This window comes from Hevea brasiliensis, chromosome 6 (genome assembly GCF_030052815.1).
Source record: "Hevea brasiliensis isolate MT/VB/25A 57/8 chromosome 6, ASM3005281v1, whole genome shotgun sequence".
NCBI classification, from domain to species: domain Eukaryota; kingdom Viridiplantae; phylum Streptophyta; class Magnoliopsida; order Malpighiales; family Euphorbiaceae; genus Hevea; species Hevea brasiliensis.
In genome coordinates, this window is record NC_079498.1 from 105,867,915 (window position 1) to 105,880,900 (window position 12,986).

The 12,986-nt window shown below is 35.3% G+C and overlaps 1 protein-coding gene across 3 annotated transcripts; it reads left to right on the top strand.

The window, feature by feature from the left end:
* Window positions 1-8,377: 8,377 nt before the first annotated feature.
* On the top strand, window positions 8,378-12,530 carry LOC110665811 (F-box/LRR-repeat protein At2g42730). 3 transcript variants are annotated; one of them, XM_021826083.2, is made up of 4 exons: window positions 8,378-8,514; window positions 10,408-11,824; window positions 11,930-12,103; window positions 12,221-12,530. In XM_021826083.2, exons 2-4 carry the CDS (start codon window positions 10,409-10,411, stop codon window positions 12,434-12,436), a joined length of 1,806 nt encoding a protein of 601 aa, XP_021681775.2. In that variant the 5' UTR covers window positions 8,378-8,514; window position 10,408; the 3' UTR covers window positions 12,437-12,530. The 3 variants fall into 3 exon arrangements, with proteins under 3 accessions (XP_021681775.2, XP_021681777.2, XP_021681776.2); XM_021826085.2 differs by having other exon boundaries at window positions 8,388-8,514; window positions 10,493-11,824; XM_021826084.2 differs by having other exon boundaries at window positions 8,394-8,514; window positions 10,357-11,824.
* Window positions 12,531-12,986: the final 456 nt, after the last annotated feature.

Below are 12,986 nucleotides of genomic sequence, written 5' to 3' on the forward strand. Positions count from 1 at the left end.
AACAAAAAGGATCGGATTCCAGCGAGTCAAGCTCTAGCCATTCTACTTGTCCTATCCATATCCAATATCATACCACAAGCATGCTGACACATGCATACAATTCCAAATTATCTAAAGGTGACAACCACAATAATTTCATCAAATAAAGATGCAATACAAATCGTGCCTAAGATTTAGCTATATACATATATTTATAAGTGAATGCATGGACATGCATTGAATATATAATAATATTGAAATTATAAATAAAATCAATATCTACTCATAGATTCACTAGATATCATTGCGGTGGCTGGGCAGAAAGAAAAAGGCTGATTATGATCGCCTAAACAATTATATTAATGAATTCATTAATATCAATACAAAATAATTATTTAAAAATTTAGGATGTTACATTCTTCCCCCCCTTGCAGAAAATTTGTTATCGAATTTTACACAAGGCAGAATAAAAACACAGAATTACATATTAAATAAGTATGAGTACTTATTATGCATGTCCTGCTGTTACTCCCATGTGCATTCCTCCACAGATTGGGTCCTCCACGAGACTTTAATCATAGGGATTTGCTTTCACCGAAGCTGTCTTATTTGATAGTCCACTATGGCTACTGGCTGCTCCTCGAAGGTTAAATCCTCATTTAACTCTATTGTATCTGGTTGCAGCACATGAGAAGGATCGGGAACATACTTCCTGAGCATGGAAATATGGAATACTGGGTGGACATGAGAAAGATTTGATGGCAACTCCAACTAATAGGCAACTATTTTTACTCTGTCCATGATCTCAAAAGGTCCTATATAACGGGTGCCAACTTGCTTTTTTTTTCCAAATCTCATAACCCCTTTCATGGGAGAGACCTTTAAGAATACATAGTCACCCATTGCAAATTCTATACCTTTCCTTCTCGGATTTGCATAACTTTGTGCCTACTAAAAGCTGTCTTTAAATGTTCCTTGATCAAACGAACATTCTCTGAAATGTACTGCACCATATCTAAATTATGTATTTTTGCCTCTCCAACTTCTGTCCAACATAGAGGGGACCTACACTTTGTGCCATATAATGCTTCATAGGGTGTTATTCCAATATTGGAATGATAGTTGTTATTATAAGCAAACTCTACTAATGGTAGCTGATCATCCCATTGACCTCCAAAATCTATGACACATATGCGAAGTATATCCTCCAATATCCGAATTGCCCTTTCAAACTGTCCATCTGTCTGTGGGTGAAAAGCCATACTAAAATTCAGCTATGTGCTAAGTGTTTCCTGAAGTTTCCTCCAGAACTGAGAAGTGAACTGGGGCCCTTTGTTAGATATTAGGGAAACAAGAATCCCATACAATCTGACTATCTCATGGATGTACAACCTTGCATACTGAGCAACAGAATAGGTGGTTCGTACAAGCAAAAAGTGAGCTTACTTAGTCAAACGATCCACAATCACCCATATAGAGTCATACCCACGTGTAGTACGAGGTAACCCAGTCATGAAATCCATGGTGATCATTTCTCACTTCCACTCTGGGATGGGAATCTCTTGCAACTTCCCTGATGGCCTCTGATGCTCAAACTTTACTTTCTGACAAGTTAAGCACTTGGACACAAAACATGCTATATCTCTCTTCATATGATTCTACCAGTACTTATCTTTCATATTATGGTACATCTTTGTAGATCTGGGTGAACACTGTAAGGCGTTTAGTGTGCCTCCTAAATAATCTTATTTCTTAGGTTGTCCACATTTGGCACACATACCTTAGAGCCTTGCATAAGGGTACCATCTCTATCAAATCCAAATTCACAATCTTCCTCTTGCTGTATTCTTTCTGCAATCCGCATTAATTATGGGTCCCTGTGCTAGAAAACTCTAATTTTGTCTCGCAGATCTGGCCTTACTCTAAAATGTGCCAAAAGTGCACTCGCATCTGTTATATCTAAGATCAGAACCTAATCCATCAACTCATGTATCTCTCGAATCAACAGTCTCCTTTCTACTGATATAAGTGTCAAGTTACTAGAGGATTTCCTACTCAAGGCATCTACCACCACATTCGCCTTACCTAGATGGTACTAGATGGTACAGTCATAATCCTTCAGAAGCTCCATCTATCTCTTCTGCCTTAGATTTAAATCTCTCTACTGAAAGATGTACTTTAAACTTTTATGTTTAGTGTATATCTCATGTACCTTACCATATAGATAGTGCCTCTAAATTTTTAATGTAAAGACTACAACCGCTATCTTTAGATCATGAGTGGGGTAGTTCTACTTGTGCATCTTTAACTACTTTGAAGCATAAGCCACTACCTTGCCATGCTGCATCAATACACTGTATATCCTTCTCCACTCACTAGCAAGGTCAACACAGGGGCTATAGTTAGACATTTCTTAAGCTTTTGAAAACTTTCCTCTCACTCATCTAATCAGAAGAATAGGACATTCTTTCGAGTCAACTGTGTCAAAAGAGTTGCTATTCTGGAGAAATTCTGCACAAAATGCCTATAGTAGCCTGCTAGGCCCAGAAAACTCCATACCTCAGTGATTGTAGTAGGCCTAAGCTAATCAGTTACTGCTTCAATTTTCTTGGAATCCACCTGAATACCTTCACTAGATACCACATGCTCTAAGAATGAGATGCTCTCTAACTAAAACTTACACTTTGAAAATTTAGCATATAGTTGATGCTCCTTAAAGTCCGCAACACTATCCTTAGGTGCCAAACATGTTCTTCCTCGGTTTGAGAATACACCAAAATATCATCTATGAACACAATGACAAAGCGATCTAGAAATGACCTAAACACCTTGTTCATTAAGTCCATAAAGGCCGCTAGTGTATTAGTAAGTCTAAAAGACATCACCAGGAACTTATAATGATCATACCTTGTCCTAAATGCTGTTTTTGGTACATCCTCACTTCTGATCCTCAATTGGTGATAACTCAACCTTAGGTCTATTTTTGAAAAGTATCTAGCCCCTTGCAGCTGATCAAACAGATCATCAATCTAGGAAAGTGGGTATTTATTCTTAATTATCACTTTATTTAGTTGTTTATAATCAATACACAGCCTTAAAGATCTATCCTTCTTCCTCACAAATAGAACGGGAGCACCCTCATGTGAAGTACTTGGCCGAATGAATCCCTTATCCAACAGCTCTCGTAGTTGCTCCTTCAGTTCCTTTAGCTTTGCTATTGCTATCCTGTAAGGTGGCATATAAATGAGATTTATACCTGTCATAATATCTATGCAAAACTCTATCTCCCTATTTGGTAGCAATCTTAGAAGCCCCTTAGGAAACACATCTACAAATTCACTAACAATAGGTACATTCTCCACATCAGTATCTTCAATAGATGTGTCCCTCACTAGTGCCAAATACCCTGACATCCACTCCTCAACATCTTTCTGGTGCTAATGGCTGACACTAAGTTGTATGGAGCTACACTCTTGTCACCATCAAAGCTAAACTCTTCCACTCTAGAAATATAGAAACATATCTTTTTATTATTTCTTAATCTTAACTCTATGATTGATTTTCACCAGTACATTCTCCATGTAGTATCATACTATAGTACTAACCTACTGCTCATTTTATGGAACACAGGCCATTCACCATGGATGATTCTTTTTGTATCGCTTTTTTAACATGACCATCAAAACATTATCATTCTCTACTATCCTTTATAGAGAATTTCTCTTTATGGTTAGATAGGTATCCTTGAACCTATAATTTCTACCTAAACTATCATGGTAGTGAGAAATAGGTGTTGTACTACAATCCCAGATAAGATACTTTACGCATTCATTTTTTTTTATATAGCCACATCTATTGCCTACAGCTTTTTAGACTTCAATATAAAATTTACTCATATCTTTTGATCCTCCTCTTCAATTTTCATTATCTCTTTGCAATTATTGTGCTCTACCTATAGGATTTCACTACACTAACTCCTTATTGTACCACTGCTCTGCCTGGCATATTATCTCGTAACTTACTATATCTGTTTACACTCTATTTGTATTTCATACCTAGCATCATTATCCTGTGTCCTTGTCTTCTGTGGTATTCTAAAATATATTTCTCACTATCAAATCCTTCCAGAACTATCTCTAATCTTATTTTCATTACTTTAATCTTTATATTTCTTAGTAACTTGTGAGTAACATTTATACCTGTCCTATCATCTACTATTGTTTGTTTACCTATTATCAAACTGTCACTTATGTTTTCTCACAAAGTTACCTAGTTGGTCACATTGAAAACACTTGCCTAACTCTCGATTACAGACTCTAGGTCTTACCATTTTGAATTTTAGCATCAAATCTCTATGCCATTATCCCTCATTTTTTTCTCTCATCGAGCATAATTGAATCTATTAGGTTGAGTTTTATTCAACTTACTATCTACTGACTTCACTTCTTTATCTGACATGATAGTTTAAATTACCATTGCACACCCTCTGGTTACTACCTACTTTGGTTGCCTACCTCACTTAACTTTCCTTATACTATTAATAATCAAAAGGTCCTTATCCCATTGCCCTTTATTCTACCTTGGGGACAAAAAAGTAGACAAAGTATAATCCAGATCCTACTACAGGTTTAGGCTCCTAACACTGCATCAATTATGACCTGCTCTAAGTTCTGCAATTCTAGGTTCCATGCCTTGATAAACATTTGCCTATTATCACCCTTTTCTAAGCTCTCTATCCTTACTTTTATATTTACCTCATTTTTCTTTCCTAGAATCGCATTTGCCTCCTCTGTATCTTGACTCTACTCTTCCTAATCTTATCCTAATTTGGGCCTTTCAATTTATTCTTTAGCTAACTCCTTTATCTTACCCAAAGTTGAGCTTTGAACATTTTATTCTTTAGCTTTATTCTCTTTTTTAACTTAACTATCATGTCAGAAACTTATATCCCTTCACTGTCTCTATCAAGTTATCAACACCTTGATGTTGCTCATAATTGGTCCTCTAACCACTCTAGCTAGTACTTTTACTGGCATTTAGGTTATCTTTCCTATTGCATTTGATCCAACTATTTTATCTTTCCCTTCTGTTATGATTTATCTATGCTAACTTCTGTCCTTATCCTTTCCTTTACTTAGAGTATACTCTTGTCTTGAGCAATAAAAGGCTAAGGAGGAACTCATGGAATAGTAGTTGATCACTCACTGCAAAATCTCTATTCTTGCCCATTAGACTACAAAGTACCCTCTACTACCCCGAGATGGATATTTATAGGGATTCTATTTTCTCATTTCAACTTAAATAGCCAAACTTAAGGTACTGGGTACCCAAACCTATCATTAAATTCAAAGGCTTTTATGTCCATCGCGATCTAATCACTTATGATTCTACATTGAAAGTTGTACCCTCTCTAGGGTACCTGAGCCAACAACTCTCTACCACACTCCATAATCTCATTTGGGACACTATTTTGTAGATCACTATCAATAATAGTAACCTTCTGTCTCTCTTGAAAGGATAAGATCATACCTCACATCACAACTGACTGCAACAGAGGTACTACATCTGCCATCGCGTCAAAATCATGTCAGCTATCTGCTTTCTTATCATACTCTAAAATTCCTTAAAACATTATCTCGCAGGCTATGAACATTATTTCTGTCCTTCGATCTCTTTTTAAGTAGCAAGGTTGTACTTTACACCTCACTGAACACAAAGGATATACTATTCTTACTAAACTTTAGGCAAAATGTCTATCGTAATGGAAAAACTGTCCAAGATCTCATACCAAAGACCAAATGGTCTCACTTTGTAAATGTTACCTTTACTTTGCAACTAAACTGAAACCTCTTGTCTTATGGCAACTCCTAATATAACTCTAGCTCATGCTAGGGTAACCGAGTCACTGACTCTAATTACCACGCAATTATGACCTTTGATATTCTAGCTCAAGAGTTTTAAACCTCTAACTAGGAGTTCCAAACTCTCCTGTAGAAATAGAACTTTTTTTTGGCATAACTGTATCAAAACAGAGGCCGCCTGCAAACACCCTCATCATGGAATACCACAGGGAAGCATGCAACTCTATATAATAATCTCATATTGGTACTGTAATCTGTAGCTTACAGCATAAATATTGAGAACATTGCATAGTTACCACCGCATGTTTTCCAATCTTTTATCTCTCTCAAACCCACTGATACCATAACTTTCTCTGATTAAGCTATCTACTGATGACTGCAAGTAGTGATACTTTCACCCCTATTTAGGGCAGCTACATTATCATAACTCACCTTTATGTACTCGTGCCTTGTGCTAGATAGGCATGCCACTTAGCCCCAAACTAATAAAAACACAATATTTCATGGAGTATGTATCCCCACGGCAGACCTCAACATGTCTGCTAGCTCTAGTTCACATCACCATGTATTCTACGAAAATCGAGATGCTAAACTGAAGCACTCTTACACTACCCAAGGAATAATGTAGAATTTAAAAATAAGGAATTACAAAAGAAAACAAAATAGGATCTTATACTCTACATGTTTCCCATAAATCTAAAGCCTAAGCTCTGATACCAACTTTGTTAAGACCCAAATTCTGAGCCAGACCAGCACTAGGACTTGGATCAGCATAAGGCTCCCAAAACTCGTAGTAAGCCTAACTATTCCTAACCTAACTATAAGGCCTATAATTATAGTCCAATTTTAAGAAAATAAACGAACAGAGTCCTGCCATAAATTGAGCGACCCAATGGAGAGTAATAGCTCACCTTACCTATAATCATAATATATCTCAATTTGGAGAGCTCAGCTCACCCTCACAATCCTCAAAGAAATACATATAATTCAATGGGAGCTCAGCTCTCTCATCCAAGCACAACCACATAATAACCTTTACAACATCTAACAGGATAACTTATTACATTCCCAAAAAGTTTAATACATTAATAGTACATGCGGAGTTTCTAGAATATAAATAAGGAAATAAGAACATAATAAATTTGCTTCTGGTAAACCTGCGAGAAAAAAAGCAAGTTAAGCTCAAAGAGCTCTCCTGTTACCTGAGAAAAAATAATTAAACAGGAGTGAGCGTTTGACTCATTGAGTAAGATATTGATTTTAAATACAATTTCTATAACTATCTAAGCCTAATGCATTTCTATGTATGAAATATAATATACACACATATTACCAAACAAGTCAAACAATATTCGCACAAAGATAATTTGGAGCACTCACACACGCGTGTATCACATCAATCATATCATATATGTAATGGCCTGACCCACTAGTGATATTGTCTGCTTTGTGCCGAAGCCCTCACGGTTTTAAAACGCGTCATTAGGAGTTACGAACTACCAACTTATAAACCCAGCATCTCTCTCGTGTTTTGCCGATGTAGGATTTGCCTAAGGTGTTACAATCCACCCCCCTTATGAGACTCAGTGTTTTCGCTAAGGTTTGCCCCACCATCACTCAAGGTTGCATGCGGAGCGGCTATGATACCACAAATATAATGGCCCGGCCCACTAGTGATATTGTCCGCTCTGGGCCGAAGCCCTCACGGTTTTAAAACGCGTTATTAGGGGTTACGAACCACCAACTTATAAACCCAGCATCTCTCCCGTGTTTTGTCGATGTGGGATTTGCCTAAGGTGTTACAATATATATATATGGGAGCTGATCCCCTATACAACTCTCTTAATTCCAACCTCTGCCAGTGAGATCAACTCAAATCGGACTTTTTCTTAATAATTTAAATGCGAGAGTCAGCGAAATTAACTCAAAGTCATACTCACCTTGACTTATCCACAAAAAGGATAGAGTCCCAGCGAGTCAAGCTCCAGCCATTCTACCTATCTTCCCCATATTCAATATCACACTACACGCAGGCCGATACACGTACACAGCTCCAAATTACCTTAAGGCGACACCCACAATAATTTCATCAAATAAAGATACAATACAAACCGTGCCTAAGATTTAGCTATATACATATATCTATAAGGGAATACATGGGTATGCCTTGAATATATAATGATATTGACATTATAAATAAAATTAATATTTATTAACAAATCCACCAGATATCACTGCGATGGTTGGACGGAAGAAGAAGGTTGATTTTGACTATCTAAACAATTATATTAATGAATTCATTAGTATTAATACAAAATAATTATTTAAAAACTTAGAGTATTACAAATAAAAAATTAATTTATAATTTTTTTACAAAAATTAAAGATAAGTTATAATTAATGAAAAATTTATTAATTTTTAAGGAGAGGATAATCCTATTAATAAAATAAAAATGAAAATTAAATTATATTAAATTAAAAATAAAAAATTGATTATATATATATATTTTTTTATCAAATTAGGGCTGTCTAAGGCCCAAAGAATTATGAGCTTTCATGTATCGGCCTCGCTTGCTTGAAGCAGTCAGAGCAGAATATAAGGGTCTCACTTCAATGCTTTATTGATCATCTGGATCTCTCCATGCGGCCGATTGGTTCTCTCTTGAGTTCTCGAGGTAAGAGTTTCGGATTACCCTCTTCCTTCTTCTGATTCAGTGTTGTATTACGTTCATATATTCGTGTTTTGAGGAAATTGACTTGTTACATTTGAATGGATTTGCCTTAGACTAGTGGTTTCTGTATGGTTGATGTGAAATCAAGTTCTGAAAATATTAGTATTAAGCAAAAATAGAACGTTGTAGGTTAATTATAAACGTTTCTCAGATGTCATTTGTTTCGAAGTCGCTTTACCCTGCCGAGCCTAGTTGTACAGGTTTTCTTCAGAATTTTGGATTTCGATTTTAACAGTTAAGAGCTTTTCTTCCCCTTTTTTTTGTTCTGAATTTTGGGATTCCTGTTTTTGTTATTTCAGAAAGAATGTTAGGAATACAATACTAAATTTTTAGATTTCCTTATTTTCTCAGTAACCAAACAGAGTGAAGTTGTAAGATTTTGACCTTTTTTTATTTATTTTATAAATGGTGTTGGAAAAATTAATAAATTCAACTACAAACGCACATCAATTATATAGTTGTTTATGATATGAAGAATGGGTAAAAGAGAAGGTCAATTTCACAACTAAGTAGCTGCTAAGTGATATGGCAGCCACACTTGTGGTTCTTTTTATTATTGTTGGAAGGTGGAATTTTGCTTTACATAGTGGGTCTTAATACACACACACACTACTTGCTTGTTACTGGACATTTTATTCATTATTCATTTTAATCTTGTGGTTCATCATAAAAGCATTGTAATGGTTGCTGCATATTTTATCCATTCGTAACGGCCGTTATTTAAAGGTTTTTCTGGCTTACGCTTACTTTTACTACCGCTGTTTAACGGATTTTTAAATTTGTAGCTGTAAAGGCCGTTATAGTCGTTTTTTAAAGGTAATGGCTGTTACCGACCCTTGTGTAACGGTCGGAACGATCCTCACTTTTCCAGTTAAGAAATCTTAGCCTTTTTTTTTTTCCTATTTCATGTGAAATGCAATAGAGGGAAAATTTTTTTGGGCAAAAAATTATCTTGGCTCATTTATTTTAGCACTTTTTCATTCTCTCTAGGCAACTAAGCCATTTTCTCTCAACTCTCGCAATTTTCTTCATAAAAAACTCAAGTGAAATCATTCATTTCTCTATAAATTTTTGAGCTCAAGAGCATGAATTATTAAATAGACATGGTAGTTTTGAAGTAAAGGAGATTGAAGGGTGTGTTACTGTTTATTCTTTTTTTTTTTTCTAAATTTTAGCTATTTTTGAATATTTTTAGGTAAATACGTTAATAATTAGAAAATAATATCAAAGGAAGTTTTAACCTTTAATAATATTTGCTAATTCCTAATTACATAGTAAGTAAGTTTATAAACTAAGTTAATGATCGGAGCTCCCAATTTCAGTCCTAAGTTCAAAGTCAAGATAATTAAAAATCTCCTAAGCACTCATTTTGGTGGCAATAAGGTTAGTTATTTACTATCTTCTTAGTTATTTTGGTTTGAAATTGATTAATATTAATGATGTATAAGAATGGTGGATCTAATGTCTTCATTTGATATATTTGTACTTATTATTTAGTGGGATATTTTAGTTTTAATTATATTTTTAAATATTTATTCATTTCATGATTTTTGCATTTTTTTAAAAAAAAATTGCATAGCGATAGACCGTTACCGTTATAGGCCCGTTTCCGTTACTTGGGACCGTGACCGCGGCCGTGACCATGACCGTCGCGATTTAAAACCATGATTTTATCCCAATGGTGTAATTTAGTTGCATTTATAGTTGTTTGAGCATGTCTTGATATCCCTTTTTGTTTATTTTTTTGGGGTATATTATATTCTTGCTTTTATTTTTCAAATATAGGATGAGAACCGTTTTCTGTAGCAATAAATAATTTGGAAAATACTCCTGCAGAATGACAAAACAACCTTTAACCAGGAGTGAGAAGAAATTTTTAGTTACGGACAAGTCAACTGATCTCATTGAGTGTACGTCACAGGCTCCAAATTGTCACAGAAAGAGAAAGAGAAAAGTTTCAAGCCGGATTGATGAAAGTGCCAGTCATAAAACAAAGCAAAATAAAATTGAATTAAAGGCCATGGACCAAAGATCTGATTCCACAGACTTGATCTCACAATTGCCTGAACACATTATCCATCACATCCTATCTCTTCTTCGTTGTGGGAAAGATGCAGCTCGAACCAGTATTTTGTCCAAGAGGTGGAGAGATATATGGGCTTCATACTTGATCTTGGAGTTTGATCAACGCAAGTTCCAAAAGCAAGAGAGGAAATTGTATTATCGCTCTAAGAGGCTCTATCAAAGGATCAAAAAGAGAAAAGATGCGGCAATAAAGATGAAGAATGAAATGTTTCTGAATTTTGTTGATGGCACCCTGCAGAGCCGCATTGAGCAAAAATCTAGCATACAGAAATTCATGCTTCATTTAACCTCCTATAATTTGGAATTATCTGATCTTTTGAATCAGTGGATAGGTACTACAACTAAAAGCAACATACAAGAGTTAGATCTCTATATCCCAAGCAAGAAAAATAGTAGTTACTATTTGCCTCAAACTGTCTTTACTGCTCGTACCTTAACTGCATTAAGGATTTCTGGCTGCAAGTTAGGAGCTTGCAATTATATTAACATGTCCAACTTGCAAAAGCTATGTATTCAAAAAATCCACATTGATGAAGAGATCATTCAGAATCTGATTCTTGGTTGCCCTTTAATTGATGATATGAGGCTCATATACTGCAGTGGATTGAAAACTTTGTTGCTTTCTAGTAATAGACTTAATAGAGTTGATATACATTGTTGCCATGGGCTGAAGAAAGTTGAAGTTAAATCACCAAGTCTTCAAACATTTTGGTATCATGGGAAGGGATCTATGCGCTGCAACATCAACTTGGCCATGTGTAAATCTCTGAAAAGTTTGACTTTGGAGGATGCCAACATGACAGATGATTTACTTAAGAATCAGCTTTCAAATTTTCCTGTCCTTGAGCAACTGATCTTAAGTAATTGTGATGCCTTGCATTGTGTTACGATTTCAAGTCATCAACTAAAGACACTAGTCTTGAGAGGATGTGATGAGCTAAGGGAGGCCAATATTGATACTCCAAATCTTCTTTCATTTGAGTATAGGGGTTCGAAGATACCCTTTTCTTCTTTGAACCCTTCTGGTTTGAGGGAGGCAAAGCTTTATTTTGAACCTTCCACATTGCATAACGTTGATGGTATTGGGTTTTCTTTTAATAAATTGCAAAATTTTCTTAGAAAGTTTGATTGCTCTAAGGGCTTGAAATTTATTGTCCGCTCGAAAGAGGTATCTTTCTTATTCTGTCTCCTTTTATTTTATCAATTAGAAGATTATGTGCTTGACATTCTTACAAAATTTTCCTTTTTACCTTACCTGTCATGGTCTATGAAGAATATTATTGTTCATGAAGATCTGAGAGACATCTTGGTTCCTCAAGTCTTTGATCTTAAGCTTGAAATTATCAAATCATCAACGAGCTTGGAAGATATATTAGATAATTTATTGCGAACATGGCATCCAGAGACACTGTCGATAGTTTCATCTACCACAAGTGATTTCCCTGAGGTATGGCAGTTTCATTACTGATGGATTGCATGCCTATTTTAGTGTATCTGTACGAATGGCGGAAGAGCATGTATTTTGGGAACTTATCTATACCCTGTTGTTTTACTTGAACTGCAGCAAGTATATAAGAAAATGGTGGATAGAGGAGAGGAGCCAAGCTGCTGCAAATATAACTCTCTGAACAACAAATGTTGGCAGCATTTTTTGATGGATGCCAACATTGAGAACCTTGATGATACTGAAATTGAATCTGACTGGATTACTTGGCTGAAGTCCTCTGCGACTATGGTGAATCAGTTGACTTGTTTGAGATTAAATTGGAAACATCGATAGACATGTAATTAATTGGCTGGATTGTCTGATCATTTGAAATGAAAATTTACATAACAATTTGAAGATATTACAGGAATTCAACTTTAATTGGTCACTCTTCTTGTTTTTACTGATTAGACCTGTTTATTTCATGGGTTTAGGATCTTGAAATGCTTAAGCATGTAAGTGAGCACTGATTGTAGAGTGTGCTTTCACATTCACTTCCCATTTACATATTCTGAAGAACAGGTTGTTTCTGTAATCACCTTTTGTGAAGTTGAAAATTCACATCACAATTTGACAATAGATTTGATTCTTCTCTATGGAAGGGAAAGAATATGATTTCTAATAGAACAGGGAATTTGAATGTTCATCTTAAAATTGCCAAGCAAATATTATTCTTACTTTTTGCTGCTTAAGACTACAAAGATTAATAAGCCACTGGAAAGCATAGCTTGCGTTCTTGTAAAGGTAGCAGGACTTATTTATTCCAGAACAACAGGCCTTGTCTTTTTCTTAGAGGTGTTTTTGTTATTTATAAATTAATTATTAACATTAAATAACTTTCTAA

Bases quoted from the DNA above. Each gene is read 5' to 3' on its own strand.
- LOC110665811 (XM_021826083.2), top strand. From the start codon at position 10,409: ATGACAAAACAACCTTTAACCAGGAGTGAGAAGAAATTTTTAGTTACG. The intron at 11,825-11,929 runs GTATCTTTCTTA...TGGTCTATGAAG, and splicing joins TTATTGTCCGCTCGAAAGAG to AATATTATTGTTCATGAAGA. The intron at 12,104-12,220 runs GTATGGCAGTTT...CTTGAACTGCAG, and splicing joins CCACAAGTGATTTCCCTGAG to CAAGTATATAAGAAAATGGT.